The 14,095-nt window shown below is 37.8% G+C and overlaps 1 protein-coding gene across 5 annotated transcripts in view; it reads left to right on the top strand.

Annotated features, from left to right (window-relative positions):
- The window catches only part of SANBR (SANT and BTB domain regulator of CSR), a 54,191-nt gene continuing 40,096 nt past the window's right edge, over window positions 1–14,095 (top strand). Inside the window, exons 1-6 of one of the 5 annotated variants that reach the window (XM_082746673.1) lie at window positions 86–307; window positions 560–715; window positions 3,081–3,239; window positions 10,716–10,902; window positions 11,693–11,786; window positions 13,717–13,955. In XM_082746673.1, the coding sequence (XP_082602799.1) occupies window positions 3,090–3,239; window positions 10,716–10,902; window positions 11,693–11,786; window positions 13,717–13,955 (670 nt within the window). In that variant the 5' untranslated portion in view covers window positions 86–307; window positions 560–715; window positions 3,081–3,089. Of the gene's footprint in view, window positions 308–559; window positions 735–3,080; window positions 3,240–10,715; window positions 10,903–11,534; window positions 11,616–11,692; window positions 11,787–13,716; window positions 13,956–14,095 lie in introns of those variants that run through there. The other 4 variants (XM_082746674.1, XM_082746672.1, XM_082746676.1 and 1 more) reach the window with 4 other exon arrangements.

Raw genomic sequence — 14,095 nt, 5'->3', positions numbered from 1 at the left:
GGGGAAGGGGAAGGCAAAGGCAAGGCGCCGCGGCCGCGAGCCTCAGCTGCCTGTGTGGCCACGGGCCCCAGTCCTGCAGGAGCTCGTTGCTCATTGGCTCCGCCGCTGTGGCGCTGGCCTGTGATTGGTGAGGCGGCGCGGAGTGGGGCGCTACCCGACCCACGGGAGGGGCGGTGAGTGTGGGCGCAGTGGCGGGGCTTGGCGGGGCTGGCGGGCGGGGTAGCCGGAGCTTCATGGCGCGAGCGCTGGCTCCGCCGGTCGCTGCAGGTGACGGAGGCGCAGCGAGGGCCACGGCGGCCCTGGGCAGGTGAGCGAGACGCCGAGGGGCCTCGGGTGCCGGCGGGGGGCGGGAAGTGCGGCAAGGGGCGGGACCGCTGGCAGTCAGCGGCTTACCTCCGCGGCCTCCTTCCCCGCGGGTCCCGGCCGGGGTCCCGCTAGCCGAAACGCCCGCGAACGTCCCCGCGCGCAGCCTGCACTTCGCAGGCCCTGCCAGCCCAGGGTCCCCGCCGCCCGCCCCGCCCGCGCACCAGCTCAGGGAACCCCGGCGTCTGCCCGCCAGGCCGCGCCCCGTGTCTCTGCCCGCATCTTCCCTCAGCCTCGCCCCGCTGCCCGGAGCCTTTGTCCGCTCCCCCCGGTTCCGCGCCCCGCGAGTTTCTGCCCCACAGGGGGAGGCGGCGACACCACAGGCTCGGGAACCGTGAGGACACGCCTCGAAGTGAGCCTCTGCGCCGAAGGTTTGCAGGGCTTTGAGCTCTTCGTCCTGGGCTTCATGTGATTTTATTTTCTCCTTCACGGTGAATGCCAGCTGCCCCGATTCCCGTTTGTGGTCAGGAAGGCTGGGCACAAGTCCTCTCTCTTGGGATGAGTCTGTTTAAAAATCTCCCACCCTCTGTTATGCCCAGGGCCTTTAACCTGACATACCGGCCCCTTCGTTTCTCCCCTTTCCTCCACCGAAAGCTCTACAAAAGCCTTTTTATATTTGAAAAAAGAAACAAAGTCACGTGCCAGTCGCGGACTTCTCTTTGGTCTTAATTAATTAATTAATTAGATTAATTTAATTAGATTGGTTTTAATACATTTAAGTAAACCAAGGTTGTGGGAATGGGGTGGGGGTCTCCTCATGAGGACATGAGGAATCTCATGTGCATTAGCAAAAGCGAAGTGCATTAAATATAATTTTCATTTCTGCTAAATAACATGTTTCACCTTAAACGTTAACATCTAAAAAAACTTTTTTTATGAAATTGGGAGTGGATTTAGTAGTAGTGTAATTTGAGCTTCCAATTTTTTCTTACTGTCAGTTTTTGATAAGTGTATACTTGTTTTCTGGAATAGAGTGCACTGTGACAGCTATTCCAGTGGAATTTATAAGAATACCATGTATATTATAAATGAGTATCACATTTGAAATATACATACAGGCTTTTAAGTATTTGATCTGAACAATGTTTTTGATTAGCTAACAGGTGCCAGCATATTGCAGTACACAATAAATATTTCATTCATTCATTCATTCATTCACTCGTTTATTTATTTTTTCATTTTCAAAGGTTTTGTTTATTTATTTGAAAGAGTGAGCCAGATAGCATGGCAGGAGGCAGAGGGAGAGGTAGAAGCAGCCAGGAGGATACAATCCCAGGACCCCGGTATTAAGACCTGAGTCAAGGCAGATGCCCAACCAAATGAGCCATCCAGGTGCCTGCACAATAAATATTTTAGAAATTTTAAATGAATCTTTTTGGAAGTGAAGGAAAAAAAAAAACAGCACCCAAGTCCCTGCCCAGAATTTTGTATTAGACTGTTTTCAATCCTGGGATCGAGTCCCACATCGGGCTCTTTGCTTGGCGGGGAGCCTGCTTCTCCCTCTGCCTCTGCCTGCCACTCTGTCTGCCTGTGCTTGCTCTCACTTCTCTCTCTATGACAAATAAATAAATAAAATCTTTAAAAAAAAATAAAAAATAAAAATAAAGAGAGAGAGAGAGAGAGAGAGAGCGCGTGCACACGCGCCTGGGCTTGAGCTTGAGCCTGCGCTTTGGCTTTTTATATTTGAGTGGTAGGGAGTGTTTGGGTGTGGGTAAGGATTAATTCTTATCAGGTCAATTGTCATGTTTTTTTCCCCCGAGGACAAGGAAGAAGAAACACTTCAAAAAAAAGTTGCTTCAAACATAGAGAAATAACTGATTGTAATTGTTAATAGAATGTCCCACCATTTATAACTAATAATCACATGGCACCATGACAATGATTATGCTTATCGTATAATGTCAGAGTAACTTGTTTTTAAGTTTCATTTGATTACATTAGTAAAAATTAAATATACTCAGCCTTCATTGTAGCATGGACCTTCACTCACAGAAGAATAAACCAAATACTGCTTAGGACTAGAATGAAATTACAATACTTTTTTTTTTTTTTTAAGATTTTATTTATTTGACAGAGATTACAAGTAGGCAGAGAGACAGACAGAGAGAGGAGGAAGCAGGCTCCCCGCTGAGCAGAGAGCCCGATGCGGGGCTCCATCCCAGGACCATGACCTGAGCTGAAGGCAGAGGCTTTAACCCACTGAGCCACCCAGGCACCCCAAATTACAATTCTTTTTAACCAGGATATATTTTTGTTGTTTTTTGTTTTTAGTTAAACTCTACCATCCATGAATTGCTAATCGAGGCATAAATCAAACACACTTAGAGATTTTTTTTTGAAAGATATATATTATTCAACTTTTCCCTCATTGTTTTATTATGAAAAATTTTAAACACATAGCAAAGTTTAAAAAAATGTTATAATGAACCCCTATATACCTACCACTTATATTCTGCCATTAATATTTTATTATACTTTTTTTATCAGATAATTTATCCATCTGTCCATCCTTGTGTCTAACCATCCATCAATCCATAATATTCAAATGCTATAATATTTTAAGAGATTTGAGCTGTATATTCTATTTATTTTAGGTCAGTTTTATTTTTCCTTTACAGGTAGCATATAATTCTTAGGAATAAATTGTAACTGATTTTTAATGTTCTAAAAACTCTTGGATTTCAGATGTAAATATACCTGTTTGTCTTTATTTCTAGTTCTAAAAGATGAGTCGTGGATATTCAGAGAACAACAATTTCTTGAACAATAACAACCAAATGGTGTTGGACATGATCCTTTATCCATTAATTGGAATCCATCAGACCATCAACTGGGAAACTGTGGCAAGGCTTGTGCCTGGATTAACACCCAAAGAGGTAAATAACCATCCCCTAGATTGTTTTTGGAAAAATCAGAAAATGATCAATTTAAAGAAACGTCTTCTAAGAAAGGAAAAAAATTTTGATTCTTATAAATTCATGTGCATGAATACTGAATGTGCGTATGATATGATTTGACTAGATACAAACTACATAAATTACATATTAAGCAACCTGGTATGTTTAAATTCAGTTGTTTGTATAATAACTGAAAATTCACTAATATCTCATTTTAAGTAACAGAATTGATACTGTAAAATTATGGGTAGATAAATCTTTTGTAAATCAAATTATATATTATTAAATCCCTAATGCTGTGCTTCTCAAACTTGAATAAGGAACAGAACTTTTTAAAGGAAAAAACTTGAAAATTCCCAGTGTTGACTTAAATTATTTTTATTATAATATAAATTAAACGTGCACTAACAATATTAGTTGTAAACACACCTATACACCTTTAAGCAAATTTACATACAGTGGACACAAATGAAACCTAAAAACAACAAAGTTCAAACTAAAAATGGATACCTAATGTGGTAAGTGGTAGTGTTTTGCAGAAGTTAAATTGCTGATTACTAAGTAAATATTGTATGGTCAGTTGTGGCACATATTTTTTGCATTCAGCCTGTATTGCCATGTGCCTTTCAAATACTTCATTTTTTTTTTTCCACTTTTCCCTATTTAACCTACTATGAAGCCTTACATTGTACCATGTAAGGCTTATGTGCCTTCCCCGGACACCAGTGCCTCTCTCCTCTACAGAGTCCCTTCCCTATCTTTCGTTTTAAAAATTAGCCTTAGACATTCAAAACATTTCTCGGTACAACTTAATTGTAAACAGAAAAGCAAATAGGAACTGAAATACTCTGTCATCCCAATGATTTAGGTGATTTTATTAATTTTATGCTCAGAATCAAAACTTAAAATCTAATTCTTACATTCTTTGATTTCTGGTAATCCATCCATAAAACCTACTTTGAGAAACACCTCAGAATTTTTGCAGTTAATAGGAACTCTAAAGTGGGTGAATCATCTCAGAGTTCTCTAGAAGTAGAAATGACATTAATGATTTTTCCCCAGTAGTTGTTTTGTTGTTGTTGTTGTTGTTGTTAAGAAAGACACAGTGAGAGAGGGAACACAAGCAGGGGGAGTGGGAGAGGGAGAAGCAGGCTTCCTGCTGAGCAGGGAGCCCCATGTGGATTTCATCCCAGGACCCTGGGATCATGACCTGAGTGGAAGGCAGATGCTTAAGGACTGAACTACCCACGCACCCCTCCCCAGTGAATTTAAAGCATATTTACCATTGCCCTGGTCCATCATATACACTCAGAAAATACTGGCAGAAAGTTCCACCATCTTTTTTTTTTTTTTTTAAGATTTTATTTATTTGAGAGAGAGCAAAAGCAAGAGAAAGCAGCAAAAGAGGGAGAGGGGCAGAGGGAGAGGGAGAAGCAGACTTACTGCTGAGCAGTGAGCCCCCGACAACTCGAAGTGGGGCTCCATCCCTAGGTTCATGACCTGAGCCCAAGGCAGACACTTGACTGACTGAGGCTCGCAGGCGCCCTGCACCATCTTCTTTTGCAGTCGAGAAAACCAATACCCACAAGAAATTAATTGCACTCAGTTGTTATAAGTCTTTGTGAAATGATGAGGAACTTTTTTTTTCACTACCTAATTTATACTTTTTCATACCTTTTCTTTTTTTAAGATTTTATTTATTTATTTATTTGAGAGAGAGAGAGACAGCAAGAGGGAACACAAGCCTGAGAGGAGAGGGAGAAGCAAGCTCCCCGCTGAACAGGGAGCCCAATGCAGGGCTCGATCTCAGGACCCTGGGACCACAACTTGAGCCCAAGTCTGACTGAGTCACCCAGGTGCCCCTTTTTCAAAACTTTTGGTTAAGTTTTGAAACTTGTTAGGTTTTTAAATGAGGCAAACTGTGAATTCAACTATTGACTTTTTATTGTGAATATCTTCAAACATATAGAAAAGTTGAAGGAAGAGCACTACACCCCTATATCCTTACGTAGATGCCCTATTTGCTTCATCTCTTTATGAAATTTTTTTCTGCAGTATTTTAAAGTGACACTTCACCCCATAGACTACAGCATACATCTCCCTTAAATAAGGACATTATTTCATAATCGCAGTACCATGGTTGACCCAAGAAATTAACAATAACTCTGTCCTATCATCTAATATTCACTGTGTATCCAAATTCACCCAATTGTTGAATTTTTTTTAACTAAAATACAACTAAATGTAAATCAGATTATGTCTAAATAGTGTTAATTTTTAAATAATTCTTTAAAGATTTATTTATTTATTTATTTATTTATTTATTTATTTGAGAGAGAGAGAGCGCGCACATGCATGCACACAAAGGAAGGGCAGAGGGAAAGAATCTCCAGCAGACTCGCTGCTGAGTGTGGAGCCACTGCAGTGCAGGCCTCAATCTCACCACCCTGAGATCTTGACCTGAGCTGAAACAAAGTCAGATGCTTAACTAACCGAGCCCCCCAGGCGCCCCTAAATAATTTTTCATTACTAAACAAAACATGTCCTTAAAGAACACACATACGTACACACAAAGGAAATAAGTGAAAAATCAGAATGCTGTCTGATCCTATCTAACATAAGTTGTTAACACCTTGTATATATCCTTCCAGATACTTTTCTATACATGTAAGAATTGTTAAGATGGGGCACCTGGGTGGCTCAGTGGGTTAAATCCTCTGCCTTGGGTTTGGGTCATGATCCCAAGGTCCTGGGATCCAGCCCCTCATTGGGCTCGCCACTCAGAGAGGAGCCTGCTTCCTCCTCTCTGCCTGCCTCTCTGCCTACTTGTGATCTCTGTCTGTCAAATAAATAAATAAAATCTTTAAAAAAAAAAAAAAAGAATTGTTAAGATGGACTTAGAACAAATTCACTGTTTTACTGCTTTTTCGCTTAGCGTGTTGTAGACATATTTATGTGTCAATTAATAGACTTCTGCAACATTTGAGCTATATCATAATTTATTAATAATTTATTAAATTAGTCCCTTTTGTTGGGTATGTAGTTTTGGCTACTACAAATACCACTATTAAAATATCTTATTCTTATTTCCTTAGGGGATAATGCATTTTTTTAAAAGATTTTATTTATTTATTTGACAGAAATCACAAGTAGTCGGAGAGGCAGGCAGAGAGAGAGAGAGGGAAGCAGGCTCCCTGCTGAGCAGAGAGCCCGATGCGGGACTCGATCTCAGGACCCTGAGATCATGACCTGAGCCGAAGGCAGCGGCTCAACCCACTGAGCCACCCAGGTGCCCGGATAATGCATTTTTAAGGCTTTTGTTATATATTGCCAGCTAGAAGGGCCATCAGTGTTATATTCCAGTCAGCATAGCGGAGTCTTGATCCCTGTACTTTTTATATCACATATTATTTGTGTGTGTCTTTTCAAAATATGTGCTATCTTTGTTGCAGTTTTAATTTACTTTAAATCCTAGAGATTGAACATTTCATATCTTATTGTACCATGGCCTTTTTCTGTTTGTGAATTTGCTTTGTAACTAGTTTTTTAAAAAGATTTTATTGATTTGAGAGAGCAGAGCTAGAGAGAGAGATTATGAGCAGCGAGGAAGCACAGAGGGAGAGGCAGACTCCCTGCTGAATAGGAAACCCAATGCAAGACTCCATCTGTGAACTCTGGGATCATGACCTGAGCCAGAGGCTGACAGTTAACTGAATGAACTACCCAGCACCCCAATGTTTTGTTACTAGTTTTAAATAATGTTTTCTATATATTAAATATATTAACCCTTGATCTAGCTTTTACCAGTTTTTTCCCAGCCTATTAAGTTATTAATGATAGTCTCTTATATACAGATGTTTAGAAGTTTTAAATGTTTAATGTAAAATCTGTGGATCTTTTACTTTGAGATCTGCATTTTTTATCCTTTTAAAAAATCCTTCTTACCTGAAGGCTATGTATAATATGTAGTTACCTACATTTCCTGACTACTTTTATTTTCTACATTTAAATCTTGACTCCACCTGCACTTTGATTTAGTTTTAACATTATTCCAAATGACTAGTTAATTGTCTCAACATTTATTGAATTTTTCATTCTTTTTTTTCTTTTCAAATTTTTTTTTTTAAAGATTTTATTTATTTATTTGACAGACATAGATCACAAGTAGGCAGAGAGGCAGGCAGAGAGAGAGAGAGAGAGAGGGAAGCAGGCTTCCTGCGGAGCAGGGAGCCCGATGCGGGGCTTGATCCCAGGACCCTGAGATCATGACCCGAGCCGAAGGCAGCAGCCCAAACCACTGAGCCACCCAGGCGCCCCTCTTTTCAAATTTTTTATTCAAATTCTAGTTAGTTAGCATACAGTGTAGTATTGGTTTCAGGAGTAGAACTCAGTGATTCCTCACTGACATACAACACCCAGGGCCCATCATAACAAGTGCCCTCCTTATTACCCATCACCCATTTAACTCAATCCCCGGTCCCCACCCATCAACCCTCATTTTGTTCTGTATCTTTAAGAGTCTCTTATGCTTTGTTTCCCTCTCTTTCCTTTTTTGATCCCTCCCATATGTTCATCTGTTTTGTTTTGTTAAGATTTATTTATTTTAAAGAGGGAGCACTTGCAAGGAGCAGGGAGGGGTTAGGAAGAGAAGGAAAGGAAAAGGGAGAAAAGCAGACTCCCCACTGAGCAGGGAGCCAGAGGCAGCTAGATGATGTAGGCAGCTATAACGATGGCATCATGACCTGAGCCAAAATCCCAGAGTTGAATGCTTAATGACCGAGCCACCCAGGCGGCCCCATCTGGTTTGTTTCTTAAATTCTGCATATGAGTGAAATCCTATGCTATTTATCTTTTATTTATTTCATTTAGCACAATACTCTCTAGCTCCGTCCACATTGTTGCAAATGATGAGATGTCATTCTTTTTATGGCTGCATAATATTCCATTGTGTGTAGGTATGTATGTATGTGTGTGTGTATATATATATATATATATATACACACACACATACATACATACACACATCATCTTTATCCATTCATTAATTGATGGACATTTGGCCTCTTTCCATAGTTTGGAGAATAATTTCATTCTTTATTACTGGTTTGAAATTCAGATCTCTTTCTACATTTACTGTTCTGATCTATTGATCTCTTTATCTAATCCTGTTGACAGTCCTGTGTTCAATTATTTTCAATATTGCTTTAGTATCTGTGTGTGTGTTTTTCAAGTTTCTTGAATGTTCTTTCAGTCTTCTGGGTTATTAATTTTTTTCCACTTTGACGATGATGTGTTGGTATTTTGAAAGTAGAGAAAAGACAGATTAAGAGTTAGCTGAAATAATGTATCTAATTTTTCTTTGTTGCTTGTGCTTTTAGTGTCATGCTAAGAAACTGTCACCCAATCCAAGATTATTTTCTCCTAAGAGTTTTATAGTGTTAGCTCTAATATTTAGTCTTTGATCTATTTTGAGCTAATTTTTGTATGCACTTTAGGTAAAAGATCCAGCCTCATTCTTTTACATCTACATATCATGTAATTTTTGCTTAAACACAAAGAACATTTTTTAAAAGATTTTATTGATTTATTTATTTGTCAGAGAGAGAGAGAGAGCACAACAGGGGGAACAGCAGGCAGAGGAAGAAGCAGGCTCTCCGCTTAGTGAGGAACCTGGTGCAGGACCTGGTCATGACCTGAGGTGAAGACAGAAGCTTAACTGACTGAGCCACCGGGTATCCCAAACACAAAGAACATTTAACAATATAATTTAAATTATTTATAGTTCAGTTGCTTCCTTGTTTAAGCAATCATGTATTCATTTCAAAATTCATAATTTTCTTGTTTTTTAAATATTAGAAATGCTGTAAACCTTGTTGAATAAATCTACATTCATTTTCCAATATAGTTATACACTTTACCTAAAATATATCAAAGAAGGGATGCCTGGGTAGCTCATTCAGTTAAGCCACTGCCTTCAGCTCAGGTCATGATCCCAGGATCCTGGGATCAAGTCCCACATTGGTCTCCTTGCTCAGCACGGAGCCTGCCCTTCTCTCTGCCTTTGCCTGCCACTCTGCCTGCTTGTGCTCACTTGCTCTCTCTCTCTCTGATAAATAAATAAAATCTTTAAAATATATATCTACATATATTTTATAATCTTTGATATCTTTCTATCTATCTAACTACATTTAGATAGATATCAAAGAAACCTGTGTTTTAAAAGCCTACCTATCACTTTACTTTCTTTGTGTTACAAAAAATAAATTCATTTTGAAGGAAAAATGGATTCAATAAACCCATTTATATTTTTTGTCTTTGTCAACTCATCATAAATGCAGACCACAGGGAAATATGACTGATAAAGGTATGGGGCGCCTGGGTGGTTCAGTGGCTTAAGCCTCTGCCTTCAGCTCAGGTCATGATCTCGGGGTCCTGGGATTGAGCCCCACGTCAGCTCTCTGCTTGGCAGGGAGCCTGCTTCCCCCACTCTCTCTCTGCCTGCCTCTCTGCCTCTCTGTCAAATAAATAAATAAAATCTTATTTTAAAAAAAGGTGTTTTTCATTTTCCTATAACAGGATAAATATATTATTCCATTGGGTTTAAGTGTATTTTTAAAAGTTCTGTGGGCTCCAGGGTATCAGAATTGGTTAAGCATCTAACTCTTGGTTTTTGCTTAGATGACCATCTCAGGGTCATGAGATCTGGCTTCGCAGGCCTGCTTAAGATTCTCTCTCCCCTGCTCCCTTTGCTCCTCATCTCCCCACCCCCCCACCACTACCACACTCTCTGCTTACACACATGAGCATATGCTCTCTTCCTCTCAAAAAAAAAAATTTTTTTTTAAGATTTTATTTATTTATTTGACAGACAGAGATCACAAGCAGATAGAGAGACAGGCAGAGAGAGAGAGAGGAGGAAGCAGGCTCCCTGCTGAGCAGAGAGCCCGATGTGGGACTTGATCCCAGGACTCTGAGATCATGACCTGAGCTGAAGGCAGAGGCTTAACCCTCTGAGCCACCCAGGCGCCCGTCCTCTCAAAAATTTTTAAAAAAGAAAAAAAGTCAGAAGCTTTTGTACAATTTTCTAGTATTACCCAGCAGATTGGAATCCACTTGTAGAAAATGATTATAGAAAAATGCCACCAAACAGAAGGCAAGAAATTAATCTTGTTTTTTAATTAAGAAAGACCTGCATTTCCAGGTGCCTGGGTGGCTCAGTGGGTTAAGCCTCTGCCTTCAGCTCCAGTCATGATCTCAAGGTCCTGGGATTGAAGCCTGTATTGGTCTCTCTGCTCAGTGGGGAGCCTGTTTCCCACTCTCTCTCTGCCTGCCTCTTTGCCTACTTGTGATCTCTCTCTCTCCCTCTCTCTGTCAAATAAATAAATAAATAAACAAATCTTTTTAAAAAAAGAAAAGAACACAGACCTGCATTTCCTTCCTTTTATGTCATTACAGTGTGCAAAAAGGTTTGATGAACTGAAGAGCAGTGGAAGTTCACCTGTTGACAACCAGTATAGTCCCCTAATGGCTGCTGGAGAAAGTCCTGTGGAAACTTTAGCCACGTATATCAAATCCTCCCTTCTTGACATGCAGGGAGAATTTCAGGAGACTCTGGTTGGTCAAGATGCAATTTCCAAAACTGGTAAGGTTTGAAAACAAAATGCAGTGCTTGTCCTTATGATAATTTTGCAAAATATGCATTTCAATCAACTTTATTTTTTAAAGGCTAATATAAACATTGCCAGGAAATCTATTAGGATTTTTATCTTCCTGATTTTTAGAAATGTGTCTTTGCTATCTGAAAAATGTTTTAATGTTAATATGCAGGTCAAACACTATCACCAAAAAAACTTTTTATTATATCAAAATTTACTACTCCAGTCTGTTAAATTATGTCATAAATTTAAAGAGATTTGACCTACACTTTCTACTTAATTTTTTTTTTACTGAGAATATGTGGCTTGTTCCTCATATTATCTACCTTTTACATAGTCAACATTAGCTTCAAATGACACTGGCAGGATAGAAAAGATGTTTTCTGCAGTTGGAAGTAATAGCTGATTTTAGAAACCCTGAGTGTACTGAGTGATTTAAATCTCGGCAGCAGCAGTCAGAATACTGATATGAAAAATCGCTTCAGAAAGAGAGAACTCTGTTGTTAGCTTTTGAACACTTGACCCCTGTCCATTCACACCACATCATTTTTTAAATCTTCAGTGTAATGTTAGCAATGTGTGATCCTTTTTTTCTACTGTTTCTTCCATATACCTTCAGAAATATTAAGGGATAATGCCACCTAACAGAGTACCAACTTTAACTAGCCTTGGAAACCATGCATTTACGTATAACCATTCAGTAAGTAAAAACCCGTTCTCAGCTAGAAACGCTAACCTCCCCCTTTGTTTTTGTATGTGTTTGTTTCTGTATTTAAGGAAGACATAGTATAGCTTCCACAAGGAATTGTTCTTCAGAAAGTGAAAATTGTACTACTCGTAATGGTGGAGAAAAGACTGAAGAATCTGAAGGGTAGGAGGCTGGTTCTTTGCTAGATAAGATTTAATATGAATATCAACTTTAAGTTATAAAATATATGATTGGTGATTGTATACATCAGTTACCATAATTTCGGAATTTTACATTACACAATTGTTCAAATTGTTGGAATAAAGGGTAGTTCATGCATTGAACTATAACAATTGCTTGATGGCTAAATGTGGCTTATTCATGTTATAATTAAATGGGACTACAGTTTTCCTTTATAAAAATTCATTTTCATATTTGTAAATATTAGGAATACCCTCTACTAATATAAAACTTTAACCAAATTTTAAAACCCAAAGAAGAATATCTTCCATTAGTTTCCAATTTTTTAAAACTAGATCTATATTTTAGAGCCATTGGAATATAATTCTCATTATAGAAACATTTAAAAATTAGAATACACCTTTTAGTATATTGCAAGTTTTGATTGGTATATTTTACATATAATAAATTAGACATATTTTAAGTATTCACATTGATGAATTTTAACAAATGTGTACACCATGTAACCATCACACAAAGATATAGAATATTTTCATATCTGAAAGTTCCTTTCTGTATTGTAACAGTTTTTTTCATATATAATTCATATGCCATAAGATTTACCCTTTTGAAAAAGTTCTGGAGATGGATGATGGTGATGATTGTACAACACTGTGAATGTTCTTAATGCCATTGAACTGTACACTTAAAAGGGCTAATATGATAGATTTTATGCTATGTGTATTTTACCACGATAAGAAAAATTTACCCTTCTGAAGTGTATAGTTCAGTGATTTTTAATTTATTCGCGTAGATTTTTAACCGCTAGTTTCGTTTGTGTAGCACAAAAATTTATCAGATAATTTTTTACTGGAGTTATCTAGTATTTCATACTGCAGACCCAAAAGCCACAGAAACATTATGCTTCATTATAGCACCCATTACCTGTTTATATTTTGACTGTAATTTCTTTGGAAGAACAATTTGCAAACTTACTTAAATTCCTTTGACCTTAACAAGAATGTTGGTTAATAATCCTTGTTCTGATAGCCCAGTTTTGTTTCAAATGTTATTTTTTTGTATTAGAAAGGTAATTGAACACATTAAATTCATATTGTAGGATAGTGTATCTCTTTCTACTTATTCTCTTTTGTAATGCTGTGAAGGTAGTTGTGCATCACACTGATACTGCTTTTTTGAGATGATATAATTTTCAAAGGAAAGTAAATTCAAGGAATATATAATTTTTGAAGCAGCAGGTCTGATGCAATATCTAAACTTACTCTTAAATTATTTTTAAATATGTTAATAAACACATTGTAGTCTTAAGAATCCTTTTAACTACATTTACTAATTTATATTTGATGAATGTCTAGAAACAAAGTTTCTTACTGTTAAAAATAACTAAGTAGCCATTGCTAGTTTTTTTATTTTTTAATGAAAGATTTTACCTGTTTTTCCTATTTATTGATAGTAAGAAAATTTTAGTATTTAGTCTCTACTCATCATACCCATAACCATGTAAAAGTGCCATTTTATGTTCTTCATAAGAATTAGAAGGTATTATTTAATTTTTCTTTGTGAATTGGTTTTATTTTTTAAAATTTTATTTACATATAACTTGAAAAATAAACTTTAAACCATGTAAACTAGAGTCCTATAGTAAAATATTTTTGTTTTTCTAAGCTCTTAAGTTATTAGGCTTAATAATCTTAAGGTCACCAGCTTAACTAAAATGAGTCAAAAACCTAAGATACAGATCAGATTAGCAAGATACTTAATGAAAACTTCTGAAACTCAAGCCCTATAAAATTGATTTATGGTCAAAACTTCCAAAAACGTCTTATTCTCGTACTTCCAATAAATGTCAGTGTTCTTAGCGCCTCTTCTAGAACTCTAATAATTTCATTTCTGTGTAACATTTTTTATGAAGGCCAAACATGGTGATCCATGTATGTGATGAAGCAAAAAACTTGAAAGAAGATTTTATTTGCCCACGAGATCTTTTGATATCAGAAATGAAGTACTTTGCTGAATATTTATCTATGGATGCGCAGCGCTGGGAAGAGGTGGACATTTCAGTTCATTGTGACGTTCACATTTTCAACTGGTTGATAAAGTATGTTAAAAGGAACACTAAGGAGAATAAAGATTGTGAGATGCCCACTTTAGGTAAAAGACAATCTATTGCTTATTTTGTGGTGAAATTTATGTGTCACCTGGTAGTTGCTTCAGGCCAAACATGCAATGTGGAAAATTATTTGGACATTAGTATTTATGCTCAGATTAGTAATCACCTTTTAAGAAACCAA

Source organism: Mustela nivalis (genome assembly GCF_964662115.1).
Source record: "Mustela nivalis genome assembly, chromosome: 8".
Taxonomy (NCBI): domain Eukaryota; kingdom Metazoa; phylum Chordata; class Mammalia; order Carnivora; family Mustelidae; genus Mustela; species Mustela nivalis.
The sequence above is the reverse complement of the archived record's forward strand: the minus strand, read 5'-3'. Positions and strand labels throughout refer to the sequence as shown.